Source organism: Leuciscus leuciscus, assembly GCF_965113295.1.
Source record: "Leuciscus leuciscus genome assembly, chromosome: 21".
Lineage (NCBI taxonomy): Eukaryota > Metazoa > Chordata > Actinopteri > Cypriniformes > Leuciscidae > Leuciscus > Leuciscus leuciscus.
This window is the reverse complement of record NC_138745.1, coordinates 6,654,263-6,680,838: the sequence shown is the minus strand read 5'-3', so window position 1 is coordinate 6,680,838 and position 26,576 is coordinate 6,654,263. Positions and strand designations below refer to the sequence as shown.

General features: G+C 36.9%; 1 protein-coding gene across 2 annotated transcripts in view; it reads right to left on the bottom strand.

Annotated features, from left to right (window-relative positions):
* arhgap27 (Rho GTPase activating protein 27) overlaps positions 1-25,284 on the bottom strand; it is a 38,194-nt gene extending 12,910 nt beyond the window's left edge. For both annotated transcript variants that reach the window (XM_082151490.1, XM_082151491.1), the window contains exons 1-2: positions 24,947-25,284; positions 21,051-21,969 (exon numbers count right to left, since the gene is read on the bottom strand). In XM_082151490.1, the coding sequence (XP_082007616.1) occupies positions 21,051-21,878 (828 nt within the window). In that variant the 5' untranslated portion in view covers positions 21,879-21,969; positions 24,947-25,284. The remainder of the gene's footprint in view (positions 1-21,050; positions 21,970-24,946) is intronic.
* Between the last annotated feature and the right edge of the window lie 1,292 nt (positions 25,285-26,576).

Genomic DNA, 26,576 nt, shown 5'->3' with positions numbered 1-26,576 from the left:
CAGGATAAACCTCACATGGTCCTGATTAAAGAATGGAGCATGTTTCATCCCAGAGATTGAGACTATATATCAGCGACAGGGGTCTTTTAATCTAGTGTTTGTGATATGCAGCGCTGCTGCTGTGATGAACACTGAGATAGTTTTAGACCAATGGTTGGTTATAGCGTGCTGCCATACAAAACAAGTACTTATTACAGATATAATACACTTAAGTGCGTACTGAATGTAGTTTTATTGAATGTTAATTGCAATTAAATGAAAAACTATTACAGTTAAATTTATATTAAAAGCAATTAGCTGTGCATTTTAGGCCCGTACGTCTTTATATGTATTTTTATAACTACTTGAAATATGGTGTATACTGCTGAATGTACTGACAAGCATTTACCATATACTTTAATGTCATTTCTAATGAAACTTGCATTTCATGTATTTAAATATATTTGTAATTGCACATTTGTGATGATGAAGATGCAATTCAGGACGCTTAAAATAATATTAACTTTAAATGTATTATCAGATAACTTTAATTGATCAAATACTTAAAATTATAATCAAGTATAGTTAGTCAACACTTCTTTCAAGCACGGCAAACGACCATTGATTTACACATGATTTAAAATATACTTTAAAGTAAAACTGTGAAACTATTACAAAGTGCAAAAAAAAAGTCTACTTAACGGGGCTAGATGTAAGAATGTTTATGTTATAATCACTTTGCATTGCAATGTGTGAACAGCTTGTAACAAACTTAAAAAAAAACGAGACCTTCCCCGAATTCTATACTATAATGTCAATGTGTCATGCAAAGAAAAGGGTTTCATTCAAACTACAGTCTTGCATAGTGTATAGTCTCAAATATACTTTAATATTACACTGTTATGATAGTTTAATTATAATAACCTCCATCTGTCGACATGATGCCGGTGAATCACAGAGCTGGTGCGAACATTTCCACATCGCCATGATCAGATGCTTTCTTAACTGCTGTTTTCTCACTGCTGTCAACTTTGTTGTGTTTATTTCGTTATTGAGAGGAAAGTGCACAGCATATATTAGCATATTCATGTAAACGTCACTCTCAGAAGTGTGGACAGTTGTATTTTTGTAGCCTAAAATATACATACAGAGATACCCGGAGTAGCCAGAGAGAGCTAAGTGACGCTATCGAGAACGCTGCTGTTACATTTGCAGAATCACCGGAACTACCAAGGACTCAAGTCCGAACTTTGCGTGCTTGGTATTGAGAAACGCCCATAGTCATGAAAGTGTACCAACTTTCAGTAGACTTAAAGGGATAGTTCACCCAAAAATTTAAATTCTGTCATCTTATCATTCACTCACCCTCAAGTTGTTTCAAACCTGTATAAATGTCTTTGTTCTGCTGTACACAAAGGAAGATATTTGGAAAAAAAATCCAGATTGGGCCCCATTGACTACTATAGTATTTTTTTTCCTACTATGGAAGTCAATGGGGCCCAAAAATCTGTTTGGTTACCAACATTCTTCAAAATATCTTCCTTCGTGTACAGCAGAACAAAGACATTTTATACAGGTTTGGAACAACTTGAGCGTGAGTAAATGATGACAGAATTTACATTTTTGGGTAAATTATCCCTTTAAGTGGCCTTTTATTTGATTAATACTATGATATCTGCTGGGATAATGTGCACATTCAGTAAATTAAGCACTTCTTTTTCACAAGTGTGTGCAAAGGTCACTGATGCAATTCCGGGGAGTTGCTTTGTGGTTGTTCAGGTGTTTGGAATGGGTTTTTTAACACATCATTATGTGGTTGCTAGGTGGTTGCTTACTGGATCGAGTCTCTATCAAGTCTCTTTGATATTCTGGTCTCCAAGAGAAGTCTCAGATTTTAGCCCATTTTATCATCTGCCAGGTGAAGATGGCACACCGCTCCTCAACAAACAGCATGATTTGTGGTGTCATTCCCATACAATAATCATTTGTTACATTTATATAGCGCTTTTCTCGCCATTTTAAAACGCTTCACCTGGATGATGTGACGGACGCCATACAGTGTGCCAGAACGCCCACCACACATCAGCTCAATGGTGGAGAGGAGACAGAGTGATGAAGCTAATCAGTATTTATAGGGATGATTAGGAGGCCATGATGATGGACAGAGGCTGATGCATTATTTGCATATGTTAGCCTGGAAATCCAGACCTAAATCTGAGAGATTAATGGTCTGGCATCGACTAATGAAAATCAGCCAGCTCGAGGGGCGGCACCAAGCATGCATTTGAAAATCTGCATGCAATTGGATAACACTACGACCAATCACAACAATAAACCCCATACGCTTAGCTACCAGCGGAGCTAACTGGTAGACTCTTGCCGTATCCGGTAGGCAAAACAGCAAAAACGCCCTTCTTGCAAAGGAACGATTCGAGCGGCGTCTTCTGTTCCTGTTTTAGATAAAAAGCCAAGTCTAACTCGTTCATTGTAGCGGCCAAAGCAGTTTCAAACAACTGGTGTTCATCCATAGCCATCTTGCAATGTTTACTAATGACTTCGACGTCACAGCGCTGTCATCATCTGTTTAGCTCGCCTCTGGCCCGCCTACATCAGATAACAGGATGTGATTGGTGCAGCTCGGATACAAGGGCATATTTAATGAGCATCATTACTCGAAGCCAGAGTAAACTCGCTGAGCAAATTCAACTTCTGCTCTCGCGAGAACTCTGGATTTCCAGGGTACAAATATGTGGCAATATATTTTAAAGGCAATATATGTAGCACAAGTAGTGCTGGAAGAGACGCATGCAGAAGTTTACTAAATAGGGTTAGGGGTTTGTTCAAATGCTTAACTGTAAGTATGAGAAATAGTAATAGTATTAATAAAAATCATAAGCTATGAAAATGACAACCCAGTGCATGATACAGAAGAACACATGAAGTTCCCTGTGCATGCATGTGGAGTGAAGATGGCTCTGGAATAGATGACTATACTCAGTACTGAGCTCACCTGCAGCCTCGAGAGAGGCCTGTACGAGGACACACCTCTCCTGAAAAATTTCTGTGAGAGGGAGAGAGAGAGAAAGACAGAGAAAAGACGAAAATGAAATAGAAGAGCAAGAGTAACAATCGAAGCACAACAACGGAAATAAAAGCAAGTCAGCCGGCATGTCATTTCCTGGGTCTATATTTACCCAGCCCTGGCGCAGACCAAGTGTGTGTCAGCCACAACTGCCTAAATGCATTTTTGACAGGAAACAGGTTTATTGTTATAATGATCACAAATAACAGCCGCACAAATACGTCCACCACAAACAACACTGACTTGAGATTATTTGGGGCAATGAGAATTGAGTGATAAAGACAAGGATAGTTCACCTAACAATTAAACTTCTGTCAGAAGATTATTTACCCACATAAACATTTGACTTTCTTCTGTGAAATAAAAAAGGAGAAATGTTGAAGTTCTGGTCAATCTTTTCCACGTTATGAAAGTGAATGGGGATCTGGGCTGTCGAGGTCAAAAATGAAATATTCTAAGTTATCCACAGCTTTGTGTGATGAACAGACTGAAATGTAACTCTTCATTATTAATGAAGGAGGCATTAATAGCAAATTGCGATCACATTTGCTTCTCCATTAATGATAGTCACTTCCGGTCGAACGTTTGGAATAATTAAGATTTGTTTTGTTTTTGAAAAGTCTCTTATTGTCACAGTCTCACTCAGTTTGGACTTTGTTTTTGTTTGCACTTTTCCCCTGTTGAGTTTGTTGTCATGGTTGTTCGGTTCAGGTGTGTGTCATTAATTATCCTTGTTTGCATGTATACTTAAGTTCCTCTGTTTCTGTTCATTGCTGTCGGGTCTCGATTATGTTAGATGTGTTGTATGCTGTATCTTAGTGTGGATTATTGCCTGTGGACTTATTAAATACTGCCTTTTGCACTCATCATCATGTTCGTGTGCGTTCTACAACACAAACTGTGACACTTCTCATCAAGGCTGTATTTATTTGAACAAAAATACAGTAAAAAAAATATTGTGAAATATTATTACAATTTAAAATAACCGTTTTCTATTTTAATATATTTTTAAATGAAATTTACTCCTGTGATGTCAAAATTAAATTTTCAGCATTATTACTCTAGTCTTCAGTGTCACATGATCCTTCAGAAATCATTCTAATATGCTGATTTGCGAAACAAGAAACATTTCTTATTAGTATCAATGTTGAAAACAGTTTTTTGCCACATTTTTAGTGGAAACTGTGATACACTACCATTCAAAAGTAAGATAAAGGAAATAAATCAATACTTTTATTCAGGAAGGGCACATTAAATTGATCAAAAGTGACAGTAAAGACACAGCTACACAATATTTATATTTCAAATTATGTTCTTTTGAACTTTCTCTTCATAAAAGAATCCTGAAAATCCACAAAAATATTATTGATAATAATAAGAGACATTAATTGAGCACCAAATCAGCATATTAGAATGATATTGATTCAATAAATTCCCAATTTCATTCACTAGGAATTGATTGAATAATTGAATCGTGGTCGTTTGCTGGAGGAGAGAGATTATCGTCCCGCACACATCATCAAAGAAGAGATGTCGCTGCGAGGAAAAGTTCACAATTTTGATGAAAGATTATGAGGACACTAGGAATTTAAAAAATAATAACGATGTGCATCAACAAATCATATATAAGAAATACTGCAATATTCCATAAGAAAAAAGAATTGACAACTTTGATTTCATGGTCAGGAAGCTTTGCTTTCCCTCTGCTATAGCGGTCAAATCTCATTTGAGCTTCTGCATATTCAAACTTATAACATGCAGTCATGTGACATTCAGTAGCAACTTACATATCTCATGAAGCTATCAATCAACCTAAGAATATCTGCAATAAAGTGCACAAGTAATTTGGACTTTTACAACTTTTATGACACTTCGCAAGTACATTCTTTAACATTTTTCCTTTTGTGTCGTGCAGGTTTGTAAATGACAAGGGAGAAAGAAAATGATGACATGATTTTCATTTTTGGATGAACTATCCCTTTAAAACATCTTAAAGCAAAGGGAGTGATGAAATCCCCAGCCTTAAATGTATGCCATCCTTTTTGTGAGATAAATTTAGATGATCTGAATGCGCTGGCCAACAGAGACAGCCATACAACCTGTATAAGTCATTGTAAAAGTAGGCTAACTGAGAGCAAAAGAGATAGAAGCAATGGATGTTTAGGGAGAAGCCTATTAAAGCAGAAACCGTCTGGCATTGACACACACAGTCTGTAGTTCATCACACACAACATATATGAAAGCTTGCAACGATGCAGACTGAACAATTAGACAAAACTTCCTTTTTCTGATGCTAAAGGTCAGTGTCTTGCAGCTTTTCTGTTTCATCGAGTTTTACAGAGTTGGACAACTTTACAGTGACAAACCCTTGACCCTGATGATGTCTAAAAAGTGCTTTAGATTTATCAGCACCAGGGAGTGTCTCAACAGGAAGAAACCACATCCTAGCTGAGAACTTACAGAAACACGCATGTACGCGAAGTCCAACTAATGCGCAACATTGCTGACATTTTACTGCACAATGCTCACGTATAAACACCACACAATGTGTTATATATTGAACAGTTATGCCAATGTATAACTCTTTACACACCAACGCGTATCAAAATGACAACAAGTGACAGCACTTCCGTGCCCAGAAACCCAGTCTGAAGGGGTTGTGGACGTACCTGCGTGTTCAGAGAGAGGGGCATTGCGCTTCTGGGCCGGTGGTTGGACCGGATCTCAGAGTAATAATCCATCATGTCTTTGTTTCGATCAGTCAGCAACAGCCATACAGCTGATCAGACAACAGTCAAACTCCAAGCTATCCAATAGCGAGCATCATGGTAAACAGGCTGAGCCGTACTCACTCTCTCTAACACACACACACTCATACAGACACACACTGCGTCTGCAGTCGATGGCACAACTAATGAACATCTGTCTTGAAGCACTACTCTGCGAGAGTGAAAGGGGGAGGGGGCAAATGAATAGAACGGACAGATGGAGAGAGAGAGAGAGAGAGAGAGAGAGAGAGAGAGAGAGAGAGAGAGAGAGAGAGAGAGAGAGAGAGACAGAGGCAGGTATGATGAGTGCTGTGAATAAAGGATGAACATATCATGTTGATAACGTATGAAACTGAATATATGACAAATATCTGCAAAGAGAGAAGTGTTGACACTGAAAAGGTGTGTAACTGCTAGATTTTAGGTAACAGATGAAGCATTAAATATACTTTTACAAACGTGAAAAAGTTTTAAGTTCCTCTTTTTGTCCATCGAAACCAGTCAAAGCCACTGACTTGAGCACATTTCCTCAGTTTCCTCACATTTTGATGTAACACCTCTGACAGGCAATTAAAAAGTATGCATTTCTCAGTAAACAAAACAGAGAATTGTTTTTGACCAGAGTTTTTTTTTAATTTTTATCATTTAAAGTGAACACGAAATCATAACTGACCATAGTAATTTCTTAAAACATGTTCTTGGTCTTATTGTTCATTGGTTCATTGGTGCATATTATTCCTAAGAAATGAAGTCTTCGTTTGGCTTTCTTCATACGTATATTCACTTGAAACAATGTTCTTTTTCCAATGTCTTCCCTTTGGCCACACGGGCTATTATGTTAATAAGTGGCCAAATAGCCATTCAGGCATTATTTGATCAAACTGGCTCCATTCTGGTATGCAGCATCCACTTTTCATATTACATTAAATTCTCAGTGGATAAATTCAAGTCTCACACTGATATTTTTCTTGTTGAATATCCTCTTTAAAATGGGGTAACAATACCAATTTGTGTCAATAATAAAGTTTATAATCATAAAATGAAAAGCATAGCTCAGATTTGTTCTTGCATCATGTTATGAGAAACGTTGAGATCTCTGAGTTTTGATTGTAGACTTGTATTGTAGTGTTATTTTAGTACCATTGAGATAACTATTTCAGTTCTGATTAATATTTTGAATTATTTTTATTTATTTTTAGTACATTTTATTTGTTTATCTAAATAGGCTTTATTTATTTTTACTTTTAGTCCATCAATTTAAACTAAATGAAAATAAGAAATGAAAACTAACTCAAATAAATTAAGTTTTTTTTAAATATTTTGTATTACTTCAGTTAACTTTTTTTTACTCCTAGCAATTAAAAATGGCCTGGTTTTAGTTTTACTGTATATAGCCTTAAGGCCTGGTCACACCAAGAATGATAACTATAATGATAACTATATTATAGCGTCCACACCAGCGGACGATATCGTTCAAAGCGCGCGCTGCAGTTTTGTCATCATGCCGCTTTAAATGCTCGAGCTCTTTAAAGCAGGATGGATTCTGATTGGCTGTCAATGTTTTTATCGTTCATCAGCTGGAAAAAAAACTTTCTGAAAGTGATTCCAGTGATATAGTTTCTCTGTGCCGTTATCGTTATAGTTGTGGCGTGAACTCTGCTAATCTTTTAATGATTTTTACAACTATATCTTTAACGCTATCATTATAGTTATGAACGGGCCTTTAATCTGGACGCATTTTGAGACCGCTTCTGAAATTTGTGTGAAATTACAAAATTTGTGAAAAGCAAGATTTTTAAGCATTTACATTAACTTCTCATTTCTGTCTAGGAGGATCAGCTGAGACACTAAAAAATGTTTTCCTATACAATCAAATGGCTTTTAGTGTAAATATTAAAGTCGCTGTGGAACGTTTCTTCCTTGATTGTGGAGGGGAAGGGGTTTAAGGGGACTAAATGACTTGAGAAGTCATATTCATCAGAATGTATCGTTCATGGATGTATCATTCACAATCAGATCTATAACATGCATTTAGAAAATAGAAAATTAGAAATTTTTTATTTAATGCTGATTTTAACATTAAATAGAGATAAGTTTAGCTCAACATTTACAAGCCTCAGGAAGCGGATAGACAGGTATAACAACATGTATTTTACATGCCATGATGCGGTAGCACGATAAAGATCAGAAGACAAAGCCACTGTGTTTTGTTGTGACTTCTGATCAGCATTTCAACTGTGAATGCAGGAAATATGTTTAGGATCGGGGGAATTACTCAACAATTGTTCATCCAAGCAGTCTGACAAACAAGACAGCTTCCTTGTCTGAAACAGAATCTGCGTTTGCAAATTTTACAATAATGCTGATTTCCCTGCTTGTGGTTGAGAGAAATAGAGAGATCCTAATGTATGGATATCATGATAACACTCTTTTTCCTCCTTCTAATGATGTGTGTAAAGAAAGTGAGGCAGACCAGACATCAAAAGTTCCTGGAACAAGCCTAAACTACAAATCCACAAGCCTGTGTTAGGAATTACTATTCACAAAAGTTTTGTTATTCAAATCTTTAACATGGCAGCCTACAGCTATATGACCCGAGAGTTGGATAACTAAGAGGAAAAAATTGAAAACTAAACCGAAAAAACAACACGAAAGTTTAAAATGATGTAATCATGCTTATAAAGATATTTGACCTCAGTGAAAGCCCAAGTGAAATGAAGTTCCTCCTGAACTTTCCTTTAGAACATACTGTATTAGCCGATTAGACACCAAAATGAGCAGTTAATGTGTAACGCAATGTCCCATGCTATTTATAACACTCTGCAATTTCATTTTTTTTTTTCCTGAGGGAAACTTTGCATTTGATTGACAGCTGCTACTTAAATATCAATGGTATGAAATCCATTATGATTGAGCACAGGCCATTCAGAAGAATGGGAACAACAGTCTAGTCCTTATTTAGACTAGTTTGTTTAAACCACACACACACACACACACACACACACACACACACACACACACACACACACACACACACACACACACACACACACACACACACACACACACACACACAGTTTTTCAGGTGCTTTAACACACATGAGATTACCACAGATACTATACGCAGCTAAAAGCAGGGTGTAGACGAAACTATAGTAAAAAAAAAAAAAAAAAATCATGAAATTTACATCAGAACTTTACAGTGGAAAAAAGACAGTAGTCAAAAGTTTTACGGATTGAACTTAAATTTAGATTAAAAAAACAAAAAACAAAACACAAACTTCATTATCTGATACTAATACCAACATCAGTTTTGTACACTTATAATATTCTGACAACCACCATAAAAATACAGGTGTTAAAGAGAAAGCCACATCTAGAATCCTCAAGCTGAGGTAAATACTAACATGTGGAAGCTGCACGGTGTCACGGCTGTCACATTTTGGGTTTGTTCTTGTCATGGTTCCATGTCTGTCATGTGATTCCCTGTTTGCCATGTGTCTTGTCATTGGTTAATTGTCTGATCATTGTTCACAGGTGTCCCTTGTCTTGTCATTAGTCTGTGTATTTAAGCCCTCATGTTTGCCATGTGTCTTTGTCAAGTATTGTTCCCTGTAACCACTGTTTGTGAGTTCTGTTCAAGTTCATGTCTTGTTTTGAGTTTTCATGCCACGCCATGTTTTTGTTTTATGTTTGGTTTTGTTTATAATAAACTGCACTTGGGTGCTCATCTCTCAACTTGCCTCCAGTGGATCACTTTACACACACACACGAATACAAAACCATCATGGTAACACACAACACTAAAATAATGCAATAAACATTGATATAACAACATAAGGTGTAATATAAAACTGATGATAACTAAAAACCTAAGAATTATGATAATTTAAATAAAATAAAAAAAGTAGATCTAACCAGTTAACAGGTTTTTACCGTAACATTTTTCAAATCTTATACTGTTAAAAGTATGATTATTTTATGGTGTATAGCAATAGGTAACGTTTTCCTGGTTTAAGTCAAAGTCTGCATAACGTGTTGTATTTCTGGACAAAATGTATCAGAAAAAAAAAGGTACAGGATAATTCGGTCTGTTTGAGAGAAAAGTGTGTCTTTTCTCATCTATGCATTTTTGATGCAGTTCGTGGTTTAATGGAAATCAAAAATGTCATGTGTGTCATTGTTTCAACATTCAAACATTTTATCGTATCCCAGATTAGCAGTGGGAACTAAAGCCCTATTCGCACGGGATTAGTATTACCTGGTGACCTCTACTCATCTGTAATAATTGCGGAGGTTGTCTGAGATCTTAATCCTGTGTGAATCGGCCATGTCTGTAATTTGTAAAGTAAAAATTCCCCCGCAAATGACCGACCATATTACGCCGAACACCGAGGTCCTGTGATAATATTAGTCCCGTGTGATTTGGCGGGGTCGTTTATACATTTTTCAAGGTTTTTGTTTCCTGTGCACTTTTTTATCCATCTTTCGTGAGGAATGGAGGCTGCGTTTGAGTGTTTTGATAGTATTTTGAGTGCTAGGTCATATCGCTATACACCATTCGATACAACTATGCAATTTGCCGAAAGAGAAAGCTAAAAACCATCAGAAGAGCAAAAACAAAAAGAATGATTAGATGGAGATGGATGACATGTATAGCAGCGTGCGGTCAAGTCAAGTCAAGTCAAGTTTATTTGTATAGCGCTTTTCACAATACAGATTGCATCAAAGCAGCTTCACAGTATTTAATTAAAATAATACAACAAAGTTTGTTTCAAGAGGAATTTATTGATTGATAAAATTAAATTAAATATCCCCAAAATATCCCCAACTGAGCAAGCCAAAGGCAACAGTGAGGAACATTCTTCTGTTTATGAGATATCATACAGCTAGACCTATAATAACGACAATACATTTCCAAACAATAGCCTATTGACATCATCCGGGAGATAAGTCAGTAAATTCGAGTAAAATCACAGGCTTCGCTTATCCCGTGCGAATGGGTAATTTCTAAATCACACGAGGTCTCCAGATAATACTAATCCAGTGTGAATAGGGCTTTGGATTATGTCTGTAATTTGTATGATGATTTCAACTAAATCTACTGTGGTGCTATGAAAACATGAGCGTCCCGACCAGCCAGATAGCGCCAGCATTCCTCAACCAATGGTGTGATTCTGGGGGTGGAACTATCTATTAGTTTGACCAATGGAAAGCAGGAGAAGTGATTAGGAAACCTGTTCAGACACAGTCATTACAGCGATGACTGCACATAGAAATATGAAATGGACAGGTGTAATACTCTCTGTGTAATTATGAACATTTATGACTAATAGTTTCTGTAGCAATGTCTCATTGGGCAAGGCAAAGTAAACCATCTGTCTCACTGAGTCAGCCTGACTTTAATGCTGCCTTTACCTGCTATCAGAATTATCGTAAATATGAGTTTCGTAGTGGATAATTGGAAATTAACAGCCTCTCAAGCCGTATTTACGATTGGGAAACTCAACGATAATTTTGATGCCTAAAGTTGGCCGAGTCATACACTTTAAACATGCAGAGGAGAAAACTATCGCTGTGTGACTGATAAGTTTTATTCATTTTTCCCACAACATTGCTTTCTCTTGCAGTTGCAGTTACAGTCATGTATATCTATGCATATAAATAACCACTTGGTGCATATGTTATGTATTTTGCACCGCGAAAAAACATTTACAGTATTTGACCAAAATTCCAGCGTGGTGAATGTTCACAATAGGAGGATCTTTGTTGACATCTTTGTACGCATGCGCGAGTGGTTGTGTGGCAACAAAACAAACAGTATTGCGGGCAGTAAAGACGCGACGAGCACTTTCAAGAGAGTTAGCGGGCGTAATCCACAATATATAAGCACTTTTTTATCTGAAGACCGGAGGAGGTTTGGAGAGAAGCTCAAAATTTGTATTGGTGACAAAATCGAAGTTATTCAAAGCCCATATGAGATCTGGGATGACAAAAAACGTTGGTCCGACTCGCCCGTGTCTTGGCCACCAATCTGCTGGGGAGACATTTATTCTTATTTAATAGAAACCCCTGGACCCTTCACTCATGAAAGATTAAAGGCTTTCAAAAGTCTGGAGGCCTATGATTATTTTGTTTTTTCAAAAAGTTGGGCCGATCTTTTCTGCCAAACAGAAAGCAGTGATCGTGCTAAAAGCAGAGGTTAGAACAGCCTTTTCTTTTGCTTTTAAGTTTTGCGATCCAGAATAGCCCATTTTGATGTGAGGAACATAGTCTGGGTGCTGTGGATCGCGGTTTGGGACACCTGAATCAGAACGCGAAAACATATGACTCGGTTGATTTGACTCAGTTTTATTTATTTTTTTATTCAATCTTCTATAAATACATAGTCACTAAGACTTAGGCCTACCATGAACAAAATGAGCCTCACAAACTCGATCAGTAACGTTAGCTGCAGGAATCCAGGCTTTCTTCGGAGCGTCCAGGTTCAATCGCCTAATTGCACGCAACCATTTCTTTCGTTTTTCGCGATCCTTTTCGGAGGGAATTCGAAAAAACTTTTTATCAGGCCCCTAAACGAGCCGTACTCGACCACACAGCAAGAGTGAACCATCCTCTTCTCTAAATCCTCCTCCAAACGTGCAAAACAATCAAATTAGAGGTATCTAGCGGTGTTTCCTGCCACACGATTCCCATGATGCAACGCGACAAACATAAACAATGACGTCACAAAAGATCCGCCTATAGGTAAGGCCAAGTTTATATGGTTGCCAATGAATGAACACTACATTTCATTCAAATTCCATTGAATAGTGACTAGATACATTTCGGCTTTAATAAAATTTCCCTAAGAAATAGGCAAGAATGAAACTGGTGTCCTCAATAATTCCTATTCTTTCCTTCAAAATAAAGCACTTATATGCAACTTGTAATTACGACTTCAGAAGTGGGAAGTAGGAAACTTCCAACAGCACATGAAGGAAGCATAGTTCCACACAAGAATGTTATGATGACCGTTAAAAATAATATACCATCTGTGGGCCTCCTTTGCTCGTGTTTTACCATTTTATATTTGGAAATGCAATTCGTTTTATATACCTTTCTTCAGACTATCATTCTTGAATATCTATTATTCATAACACCATCTGATTCTCTAAATCACACTTAGACGACATAGTGTGAAGCAGGATGTTAGAAACAAACATTACTTCTGTCTAACATACTGATAGCCAAGGAATTTACAGCGATAATGAATTCAGAAAGAAGTGATTGTAGGGTGCATAGCATGCTGCTGATTACTTAACCAAATTACTTATCGACCAATGAAATTGAGGCTGCAGAATCAGCAGCTTGAACTCCTACCTCTCTCTCTCTCTCACACACACACACACACACACACACACACACACACACACACACACACACACACACACACACACACACACACACACACACACACACACACACACACACACACACACACACACACACACACACACACACACACACACACAGAAGGGCCATTCAAGGGACCCAGCAGCTCCCCCTCTCTGTTACATCACCAATCATGGCCTGGAATCCTGGATTACCTCATTGAATACTAAAAGTCTGGGCTTGTGAGAGCTCCTAGCACACTGCAGCCATTATCTGCCCATCATTCACACTCAGGTACTTCACTTCCTCCTCTCTCAAAGAGATAGGCACGTTCACATACTGTAAGTAAATGCAACAACCTTAAATACGTCCAACTTCAACATGGTTTCAAGAAGCATCAGTGCTTTCAAGAATTATGAACAAGTGTGTGTGATCATTAAAAAAAAACCATTGGCAAGCTGTTGCAATGCAGTTGTGTTTTGGCTGGTTTCCATGTGGTTTATTGTTAAGTCTTTGTGATATTTTGGTCCCTCCTGCAATGCAGGTTTTTTTTTTAAATTGGTTTTATTATTGGCTAAATGAGAATCTTAAGCCCAGACGGTAGCATGTCTACACTAAAAATGTGCAACAAAGGTCTTGATAAAAAAAGTTTCACATCCTGTTCTGAGAGGAGAGTGTAACATGAGTATACTCTAAATATAACATAATATGACTTAATTTAAGGGGCTCCGGCCTAAGTTCACTGTCATGTGGCGTCCTTTCATAAATTATCTCCAAAACCAATTATAACTGTAACTGGATGTTGATTGTTGACAACAAACTGATGTTGATTGTTGTTTAAAAAAATAATAATAATATATATATATATATATAATGACTAAATTCAACATTAAACCTTAAAATAGGTTCCCAATCCTTTGACCAACACATTTCTATGACTTATCCAGTCCCTCGTGAAGATTAGAGAAATTTATTTAGAAAATAATAATTTTATATAATTCACAAGGGACACTAATTTTAGCCAATTAAATTATGCTAATCAAGACTAGCCTATAAACTAGTCTATAGATTAGTGACTAGACTATAAGACCAAAAGTTTCTTTTTTTTAATGACCTGATATTTCCAGACATTCAAAGTTTTTAAACCTCATTGGCTCTTGTGCGATGACATCATGACATTAAGTCACATGACACAAAACAGCCAATGAAGTTTGATATTATTGATTTGGCCTCTGTATACATGAGTTGATCACTGTTTTCAATTTGATTTGAGAATGAGTAACCTTGGATTACTTCTGCACTTTTATTTCCTGAAACTTTTACATTTCCTTAAACGTTTGGTCCCCATTGACTATTATTGTATTGACTGAAAAATTCGTCACATATGTTCTTTTGTGTTCGACAGCAGAAAGAAAATCATCTGCTGCATTTGAATATCCCTACTTCCATACTATATAGTAGGTGAAAAACAGTATGTGAGCTGAGTAATATGTCCGAATTCATTCATTCATTCATTCCAGCGAGATTCTGAAGTGCACATTCGGTGGGACACTTTACTATCCCATGAGGCCAAGGGAGAAGAGTTACATTTACATTTAGCAAACGCTTTTATCCAAAGCGACTTACAAATTAGGACTAAAATAAGCGAATCATCGTGAAGAGGCAAAAACAATGCAAGAAGTGCTCAAAATACAAAGTGCTGGCATTGCTCAGGGAAGCAAAAGCCAGACAAGAGAGGATTAACGGAAAAGGAAAGGAGGTTTCACTTAACCTTTTTTTTTAGGTTAAGTGCTCACGGTAGAGATGAGTTTTAAGTTGTCAGGGATTCTGCATTCCGGATGAGGGTGGGGTGAGTATTGCACCAGCATGGACCCATGAGTTGTGAATGGAAGTGAAGTGATGCAACTGACGCTGTCGGTCTTGTGATGACCATGTGATGACAACATGGTGGATGTAGTATGTCTGAATTTCAGCCATGCTACACACGTTCATACTATATAGAACATACTTTTTAATGGTCACGAAGTAAGTTTAAAACCAAATGTGGTATGAGAGTTTTGGATGCAGCAATAATTTTGAACAACTGATTATATGTAACACACATCGACACACGTTCTTTTTACGGCTCCTGGGAAATAAAAACACAGGCAACTCGCGTTACTTGGGCAATTGTGTCTGGTGTACATGCTAGACATGATCATGAGGATATTGTTTTGACATTGCTTTACAATTTACAAGTCAGAGTGGTCACTATAAGAAGAGGACATAAAATGGTCTACAGTACCTAAATTTCAAAGTCTAGTAAATTAATTTGAAGGCACGACACAGAATAAGAATAACACTGCACTTCTGTACGGCATATTGGATTTAATTCTCTAATAGCAAAGACCAAAACTTCCCCTATTCACACCTGAAATCCCACAGAATGTACAAAGAGAACTGAGAGCTCTTGAGTGCTTTCTTCTCACTATACCTGATGGGGAAGTTGTGTTTTTTGTCAGTGAAGTTGTTAGCATTTAATCATGTAATGTAATATAAAGGGTTAGGGTTAGGGCAATTATTAATCACAATTAATCACATCCAAAATAAAAGTTTGTGTTACATATAAGTGTATACCATTACACACTGCTGACATTGCTTGACATTTCAAGGCAGCTCCTAGCATGCAGACCATCAGACAAACAAGATCTTTGCCTGTGGTATCTCAACAAACTGGTGGAAAAGGAACTTCCCACATTTCATTGAACAGAGCAAGGCAGAAGAGTCACGATCACACAAGGAGATCCGACATGCTGAATGGAGCTGAAAACGTAACAATCGGCTCAAACACTCAAATTCAAACGCTTAACTATATGCCCCGGATTTATTTAGTCAAGAACAAACAAATATTGATCCAAAGTCTATAATCGGTAAAGTTGTATATAATGTAATGAGTTACCAGAAGAGGGAAATAGCCGAACATTTGTTTTGATAGTAAATGTTAAGGAAATTTGCATCATTAGAGATATGGGCTGCACCACTGCGCTAAAATTAGACGCCCCACCTATAAAGTGCCGTCCTAATTACTAAACGAAGTGCAAAGACATTAATGAGCACATCAGCACAGACTTGCAACAGCCAAAAGACAAACACTTCAGGCGGACACAACTCAGCAACAACAGAATAATTAACAGTTAATCACATGACTTTCGCCATTCTTAAAATCATGTGTTTAATATTTATTTTTTGAACACATTTTAAAGTCGGCATGAAACGAAAGTTGCGATAGTCTTTTATTCTCTATTGCGGAGTACATCCGAGTGAAGCGGCTTCTTAAACGAGAAAGATTGTAGGGCGGGACTTGATTTTTTCCTTGGGGAATTGATTGGATCATTGTGGTTTGCTATTGATTGCCCCGCCCTCGTGCCAGTAATCATGTCATCAGAGAAGAGATGTTGCTGCAAGAGGGAGGGGAAGTTATTTTGATCAAAGATTATGAGGGCTCATGAATTAAAAATAATAATAATAATAATAATAATAATGTGCACAAATAAATAATTTATGATAAATACTGCAATATCAGTTCCTTAAGTAGAGCAATAGCTGAAGCAAACGCACACGTTTAGAAACACGTAACGCGTTTAGAAAATAGCCAAACTTTGTAAAGATGGTATAATTGACAAGTTAGGCTACCTTGATAAAAGCTGCTTGAAACGTCAAAAATAAAACATACTTAAGTGAGTGTGCAGTTACACTCGTCTTTACTGAATCCTGCAATAATCCATGAAAAAATAAGAATTGTCCATTTTGATTTCATGGTGACTTTAAAATAATGTAGTATAGACACTGTTGATATTACGATTGCTTGCTGAGCTGAGATTGAACAGAGCTTTTGCAATATCTTAATGATTAGGAGAAGAGAGAGGGAGTATGGGATCAGGGATGGGAACATGTCCCGAGGCAGACTCAAACCCAGTCTGAGGTGTATACCTGCCAAATACTTGGGTAAAGATTCATTGACAAAAGCAATATCTCTCTCTCTCTCTAAACTCGACTGGACACATACAGACTTGCATCTCTTGTAATCTTAATCTACTCCACCTATGTTGCTCACACTCCTGCTGTCGTGCACATGCACACGGATGGGGTCTTCCAGTGCACTGCGCTGTGTGAGAAGCATTAGCATAAGCTGACCTACATATCCAGGACTGCACACCAGCGCCACACATTGTGCCCGCCGGACTGAATGGCACCTCAGCCATGCCACTGCTCAAACCACCATCACTATGGAAACCAAAACTTCACTGGCAGGCCTCCAGAGTTCTTGTGCTATCCGACCAAACTAAAACCCACAGAGAAGACAGCACACGCTTACAAACCTGCGGAAATGGACACTTCAGGGATACATGCTGATAATTGCATTTAATGCACAGTTATCAATTACCTAAAAGCAAGACTGAGAGCTCTTGACTCTCTGATGACATTGTTATTGTAAACGGGCAAAAACATAAATCTTTGCTGCCTATGTCTTTTATATGTTAATCACACACTGACTGGCCACTAATGGAAGAGAGTGACGTAATGCCTAGCAAAAAAGTGATGGTATCAGATGGTAATACTATGGTATTTTGATATATGGGTCAATAATTAATAAGAATGTCTGAGATAAAAAAAAACTTTATTTTAAAATGCCAAATTCTTATATAATATAATAGCCTATATAAAAAAAATTTTTCAACCAATTGTTTTGTTAAGTAGTGTAACCATGAAATAAATAGTATTGAAATGCATTCTTTGCAACTTAATAATAATAACTGGTAAATGATCCATGTGGGGAAAAAACATGCCACTTTTTCGTACTTTGGTACTTGTTTTAAATAAATGTACCTTTTTAAAATATTGGTTAATTTCTTATTTAGCTCACAGTCACAATCAAACGTGAATACGCTAAAAGTAAGGTTGTGCTAATTTAAATGTTATCTACTACGTAATAAGATCAATATAATATAATTCATTTTTTAATGCATTTAAGGCAAGACACCCCAGGTGAATAGGGTAAAAAAAAAGAAAAATTAACTACGGTACTAGATATCCCCATACTTCCCAAGATGATTGATTACATTAAGAATTGCAAAAAAAAAAAAAAAAAAAATTGCATTACAAGTTTTCTGAAATGTTATATGCAAATGAGGCGTTATCTAATTAAATATACAATACTTTACATACATTTCCAGAACAGAAATCTGAACACTAGATTAAGCCAGATTCAAAATTATTGTTTCATTTTGTTGACATGTATGGGATTTTGGATTTCTCTTTTTATCACTCTGAGATGAATCCTGTCAAAATGTATAACATCAGGCGAATTATATATGAACAAACCCCTCTGTATAAACCTTCGGAATACGGATAGGAATAAAACTGTAAAGTGTTGTGTGTGTAAAGCTGCTGAACTGGAGATTTCTGACTCTGTGCAGGAGAAGAAAAGAAAAAACACATTTTGAGAAAACGGCCTTTTAAGGTTTGCATTGTTGGCTAATTGAAATCTGCAAATACATGAAGTGCAATAAAAGCGCTTAAAAGTGGGTGTTTTCTTTCCACTAGAGACAACACTTTATGAGAAGTCAAAAGATAAAAAATCGCAAAATAACAGATGCATGAAAAGTGTTTTTGTCGGTAGCGTCTCACTCTGTAAGTAACACACACACACACACACACACACACACACGATAGTGTTGTCCGTCAAATCACCTCAGATTCCTCACCGCATCACTGCCAACCGGAAGCGCAGGATTAATCTGTCATACCTTACGTGTCTGCACAGGTGAAACCTTCCCGTTACAAGAAGATGAGAAGATAATCCAACCGGCAGCAAAACTGATGTTTAGAATCCATCGTTTTAACGCTGACGTGCTTTATCCGTCACTCCGCAGGGAAACAGGTGTGTTTGTGGGAGTGGTTGTAGTAAACGCCAGGTACTGTACCTCCCTTCAGTGCCACTCACACTCACACTGGCACTTGGCAGCAACTCACCTAACCTGTTGTGCTCTTCATTTGACTCTGATAGAATGGTTGAAACCCCCCTCCCCCTACAACAGTCAAATTAGGTTTATACTTCGGGACCACGCATCACGTTTCGACTCCCTTAATAAATAACTAGGTAATTAATGATAAACTCGGTACCTACTCTAACGTTACTAGACAAATAAAAGTGTTCCATACGCACCGCGTCGCGTCTTGTTTACCGGTGTGGAAGATGAAACGGATGGAGAAGCCGGTTCGGTGCCGGTGAGGGGCAGCGGCCGTACACACACATAGAAGAGCAAACCATTGACATGCAGATCACTTGGCAGGGAGCTCCAGAAATTGAGTCTGACTGGGCGTTTGAAGAGGGTCGAAACGTTGCTTATAAACACAATCCGGGTACAGCGCTTCAAACGCAGAAATATAACAGGCTAGCTGGCCTATATCAGCATAAATTGTGTCAATATTAGGACGCATATAACGAGGAGTTCCTTGACTCGTCACACTTAAATTTTCTTCATTTTACGACCAGTCTAAACAACTTTTACATAGTTAACGTTACATAAGGAAAGTTTCAAACGTCGTTATTTCACAAGACGACTAGGCTCGTGACGTGAGGCTGTAACTATACAGCAACAGTAGTTCGCGAGCGGTTAGGATCGGCACGGATGGAACAGTCCAAAGAGTATGCTACTATTTTTATTAGTAATTTACATATGTTTACATTAGGTCTATACCACAAAACGTACGTTTAGTTACGTACTTTTTTTAAGATGGGGGGGGGGTAACGTTAAGAGCTTGATAAACGTTTATTAGCCCATTATTTTCTAAAATTAAATCTGAGCAAAATCAACGGTAGGCTACGAGGCAGAGACAGACAGAGCACCAGTTACACTACATAGGCCTACTGTAAAAAATGGAACAATTTCCTGAACCTTTAGACATTTTTATTTATTTTTTTTACATGTGTTTTGTGTTTTATCAGGCTTTTATGACCCATATGGTGGTGAGAATATGGAGCTCACATTCGAGCAGGAAAAATTTTTTTTTACTCAGAGTAAAAACTATGGAATTTAGTGCAAACTTTCTTGTTTATATCTCCAAAAATTAAGATGAAATTCTGATAGCTAATGTAAATCAATGAGCCTTTTATGACAGACTATTTGCATAAAATGCATATAAATATCAGTTGCCACTCTACATGTTCCAATAACATGTCTTATAGGTGATATTTAAAGGCTGTTTTATGATCAAAGATTCAATCAGATTAAAGATCAATCAGATGACATGTAGGCCTATATTTTGTAAAACAGTTTTCTTAGCAAAGTTTTGATCGTTTTGCAAATTTAGAGGCCTTCAGAAATAAAAATAAATGAAAGTTCTTATCAATCAATTGGTCATGTAATGCTTGCACTTCTACACCAAATTCTAAGGACAGCTATAAAGTTTTAAACTGATTATTGCTTCAATATCATTTAATAACGATTTTGACACCTGAGACATCAGCCCTTCCCTTTGGTTTCGCTTTTGTAGGCTCAGATGCTAATTTGTATACAGCGCCACCATGTGTTCAAGAAAAGCAGCTAAATCAATCCGATTGTGAGCAATCCAAGTCATTATGAGATGAGTATACTAAAGTATACTGGGTCCTCACTTAAATTCACAGACATTTTATAAATAAATGAATAGGCTATACCTAGCCTTTGTCACTGAGCAACATTGCTGTTGTTACAAACATATTTGGAGAATGGAATAAAATAGAAAATTGTTTTGCTACATACAGAAATTGCTGTCTTATGTAGGCTAATGCATATTTACTTTGCACATGAAGAAATATTACTTACCAGAGGCGTATCTGGTGTAACAGGGCTTGGGACTGGGGAACTCTGTGTCTTTACTGTCATATTTTCATCAGGTTTTGAGGATTCTGGTTCTCTCACCGTATTTATACTCTCATACACATTCTTGTCTTTATCCATGAGGTTCCACATTTCTTCACTCCAGCCAGATCTAATGAGCATTTGAATATCTTGATCCAGGCTCTTTGAGTCCACCCGAGGCCTCTCTATTGACTCTTTTGGACTCTCAATTGATTTGATCTCCAATTCTGAGGGGATATCTGTAAAAGCAGGTGTCAATAAGATAGAGGGTGGTGTTTCCCCAATAGATGGAGAACCAGGGTTGAAAGAAACATTGTCATAAATCTGGAGTTCAGGCACAGGACCGGCCTCTGCTTCAACCTTTAGGGGATCTGGATCCAAACCCTTCAGTTCAAAGAATTCCTTTGGAATAATATATGTTGATATTCTATGGCCGTCTTTCTCTGAGTCTCGTTTTATGGAGTCAGGGACTCGAAGCGTGACCTCAGCAGGTTTAATGTTGGCGGGAAGACTATCAGGAGCTGTCTCGGAGCTGGGCTTGAGGGGTTTCAATCCACTAAACTCTTCTGGAGGGTCCAGTGGAGTATGGTTTGTTTCAGGTGGGAGCTCGGTCACATACATAGCTGGAATGAAAAAAGGCTTGTCCGTCTCGTGCCTCCGAACGTGCCACCAGGTTTCATTGGTCTTGGCTACCAGGGTGTAGTGCTCGTTGGGTTTGATGGACACCATTCTGCCATCTCGAGCAGTGTAACTGTATTCAAATTTCACCAGAACCTGCTGTGAAAGTGACATAGTGGCCCACGTCTGCTGATCCCAAACCTGTTCAGTGGCTGGTGTTCGGTGCAAAGAGGAGATCAAGGCTCATATATAATCATCATGAGATCTGAAGATAGAGAAAAAAAAAAAAAAGTAATTTGTTCGAAACAATTCAGATCTGAAGCTCAAACAAACATATACATCTACTTAGGACAAGAATATGAAAAACAAATAAAAAAATAAAATAAAAAAAGCAAATCAAAATTTACTTAGATGTACTAGGAACAAAAATATATATAAAAAGCAAAACAAAACACTAAGAAAAACTTTACTACGAACAAGAATATAAAAAAAATCAATACACAAAACAAAACTTTACTAATAGATTTACTAGAAAAAAAAAAAAAAAAAAACCCAAAACAAAACTTTAACAGATTTACTAGGAACAAAAACACAAAAACAAATCAAAAAAGAAAAAAACTAAACTTTATGTATACATTTACTAAGGACACAAATATGAAAAACAAAAACACAGATTTGCTGTCGGACCAAGAACATAAAAAACAAAACAAATCAAAACAAAACTTTACTTACAGATTTACAAGGAACAAGAATATAAAAAAGAAAATAAAAACTTTACTAATAGATTGACTAGGAACAAAAATATAAAAAATATATATACAAAATACAAGACAAAACAAAAACATAATACATTTTGAAGTACAGACCTAATAGGGTCAAGAATATATAAAAAAATACAAAACAAAACTTTACTTACAGATTCACTTGGGACAAGAATGTAAAGAATGCAAAACATAAAGCCAAAACTTTAGGTGCTTTTTTTCTTGGGACAGTAAGTAACAACCTAGCAACCACCCAGAACACCTCAGCAACCACATATCAATGCCCTAGCAACCACCCACAGCACCCTATTACATCATTAAAATGTAAAATTCTTAAAAAATAATTATTAGCCAAAGAGAATATGTATATGTACTGTGAATTAAATCAGTGTCACTAATAGGTGCAAACAGGCGAAAATAGCAAAAAACAAAACAAACAAGGGTTATTTTAGAGCATTACATAAGGTTTGTTATTGCAACTAGGGCTTTTCTGATGGGGTGGAACAAAATATTTGTGAAGCAGAGGAATGCAGATAAACCAGGGGAACAACAGGTGTGTCGGAGTGAGAGATGAGAGAAACCTGACAGCAGACAGCCTAAAACTGAATATTTACAGAGAGCAGACAACAAGTGATGAAAACATGCAGAGAGAGAGAGAGAGAGAGAGAGAGAGAGAGAGAGAGAGAGAGAGAGAGAGAGAGAGAGAGAGAGAGAATAGTAGTGACACTCAGGGCAGGACGGCGCATCCGGCCCAGGAGTTCCCCCGACAATAAATCATCATATAAAACAGGACAGGAACAAACAATGAGAAATTAACTGCAAATGCAGTTAACAATCATAGGCCTTAGATTAAGCCAGGATTAGGCCTTAGTTTAATTAGGACATAAGATAGCTTTTAGAAACGTGCCGTAGAAAAAAAACATTATTGATGTGTATCTTGAGACAAAACACTGGCAGTGTCATATTTGAAGATCTGCCAGTGAAAGTTGCTTTCAGTTCAAACAGCTCAAACATCCATTTTAGTCTAGACTAGTCTTAAACCTCGTCTGTGAAACCGGAGGTTATTGCATCTTTGTCTTGTTGAAAAGCACTGATTTTCAGGATGACGTAAATTTATTTGCCATTTAATTCTGTTATCATTTACTTTCCCTCATGTTGTTCCAAACCTGACTTTCTCTCTTCTGTGAAACACAAAATATGCTATTTTGAAGATAATTTTTTTGGCAACCAAACCATTTTAGTTAGGCAACCTTTGACTTCTAATGTATGGACAAAAAAACAGACTCATGATTCATATAAATGAACCATTGATCATTAATATATATATATGTTAAAAATATACTGCTCTCTTTGTTTTCTTGTAGTCGTTTTTACTTTTGGTTTGTAATTTGTAGTGCAAATTACTACAAATAATATTGCAATTACAATATTTTTACAATTACTACAAATAATATTGCAATTACAATATTTGTACAATTAATACCAATAATATTTTGTAATTTTGCTTGTAAAAAGATTTTGCTATAAATTTGAATATTAAGTTAAATTATGATCAGTTCCCCATTACTACCTAGAGGGAAACAGCTATGCTAAAAGCATGAACATTTAAAGCGGCGGATAGCTCTTCTGCACAGCACTTGCTACAGGAAGTGAGTGTATTTTGCAGAGGAACGCTGCACTAACCCCAAACCTACACAGAAGAAGAGATGCCAAAATAGGGGAAACATCAACTCGTAAAACAGGAAAACATCCATCATGCTATGTGCAAACTGCAATCTCGGTTTTAATGTGGTTGTTGCAAAATACTGATGACATAATTGCTAAAGCAGATTTTATGTTTCTGTGATGACTGATTAACTAACAACTTATTTTAATTATAAAACTGCCACACCAACAGCTACTGACAAAGACATGAGCGTGTGTTTTCATGTGCTGTGTCTCCACTGAATGAACTACAGCCAGTCATCGCCTCTTGTGTCAAGAAAAATGCATCCGAACCACTCATGAACATTCAGGTTAGAGTGTTCAGAACTGCTGAACAATTATGAATTCTTCCATATAAAATGTATACATGTGACTTGCACATTGGTTAATTTATATATTTACAGTATATACACACACGTTTGTATATAAACACATACAGACCTAAAGTGAGATTAATATACAAACAATTATGAGATGTTAATTACATTTGAATCATTTTAATCTTTTGCTTACATCCTAACATATTTTAAATCAAATTCTGTTTCATAAATAAAGCACAACATAACAATCAAAACAAAAGAAAACTCGCCTTTTTGGTACATGATTGGGAAAGTACAACTATTATTATCATTCTCTGAAGAACATTGCACTTATTACTGCATGAACATACAGATTTCAGGAAATAATGTTGACAGCTGTTCATAACAAAAACTGCATGCATTAACACAGTGAGATGAGGTATTCTGGGTGAATGAAACACAGATAAAAGTAATTTACCATTGGAAAGCAGAATAATCCCTCGACTCCTTCTTCTGTGAGCTCTGGGATAACTGGAGGATTCACATTAGTAATGAACTATCACCTCTGTCTCTCCCTCGATTAATCCAGGATGTGTCAGCCCCATACTCTAGACCTGTAGTGCTGCTGTTGAGTCAGTGTGAGAGAGACATCTGCCCAGATTTGTGTTGCTAGACGGGTTTGAGTGAAGCGAGAGCAGAGGGTGTGTGTGTGTGTGTGTCTACAAACAAACACCGATCCTCATATGATTTACAACACAACTGCTTATCAAAACCACCAGTGCTTTTACATTCACCAAGTGAGGGAACAATTGTCAAAAGATGGAAAAACTGAGAAATGAGGAAGCAGGAAATAAAAAAAGAGAAACGTTGAAGAGAACTTGCCCGTGCTGGTGTTTTTAAACATTGACATGGCAACGCCGGCAGGGGCGGGAATATAAACTGAAGGCCTGTACTTTGTGTTTCATTAAAGTCCTTTTCGGCGTTATGACTCAATATTTCCGAGTCATATGGAATCCACAGACTTCAAACGTGGGTGTTGGCAGGAATGCTCTGACTTTAAGGAACCTTTATGAAGGTTTTAAGGTTCAGTCAATGATGCTAATCTCTCGTGTGTTTTCTTTCACTCTGTGGTCTGTGTCGTGCTGATAACTGGTCCAGGGTCAACAGGAAAGGGCATTACAGCTTTTGAATACTGGATAGTCTTAAAGTATGGGGTGCGGTTGAGGTAGAATAGGTTATCATCGAGAAAAAGACATCCACATATTCAATAGACGACTATATCACCGTTCCCCAGTTAATTATAGTGATATGAGTCGTTCATGCGTCTGTCATGTGACATATGAACGAAAGACTCGGAAGGTAAAGTAATTATTTATGTTCCCTGTAAATTATTTTTGACTGCATTATAATGATTTCTTAATTCAGAATATGATCAAGATTGCGTTGGTGGATGTGTTCGGGGATTTTGCCTGTTAAAAGTATAACATTTTAAGCCCCTTAAATGAACGAAATGACTCGAAAAAAGATTCGTTCATTTTGATGAACGAGATCGAACAAGAGAGTCAGTAAAATGATCCGAACATTAAAGTTTTTTCTGAAATACCCCCTCTTTTTAAAAATATTCAAATGAGGCATTATCTAATTAAAAATGCAGCAATTTAAATACATTTCTAGAACAGAAATATGAACATTGGATAAAGCCAGGCTCAAAATTCTTGGTTCATTTTGTTGACAAAGATTTTTTAGTTTTTTTTTACAGAGGGGACTTTGGATATATGCATTTTCACTCCATAAATCAGAAAATACTGTCATATTACCATGTTTATAGGGGAAAAAATGGTATGTAAATCAGGTGAATGTTAACAAACTCTGTAAAAAACTTAAGAATATAGATAGGAATAAAACGGGGAAGTTTGTTTTATGTAATGCTGCTAAAGTGGAGATTTCTCTCTCTCTATATAAAACTCATGGCCTTTAACTTAGCCCTCTAAGCGATTAAAAACCAAAACTGCATGCATTTTGTGGAAGAACACTGTTTTGGTTGTGCTTCGGCTCTGCGTGACTGTGCGGATGAATACGACCCTTCACATAGATAATGCTTTACAATG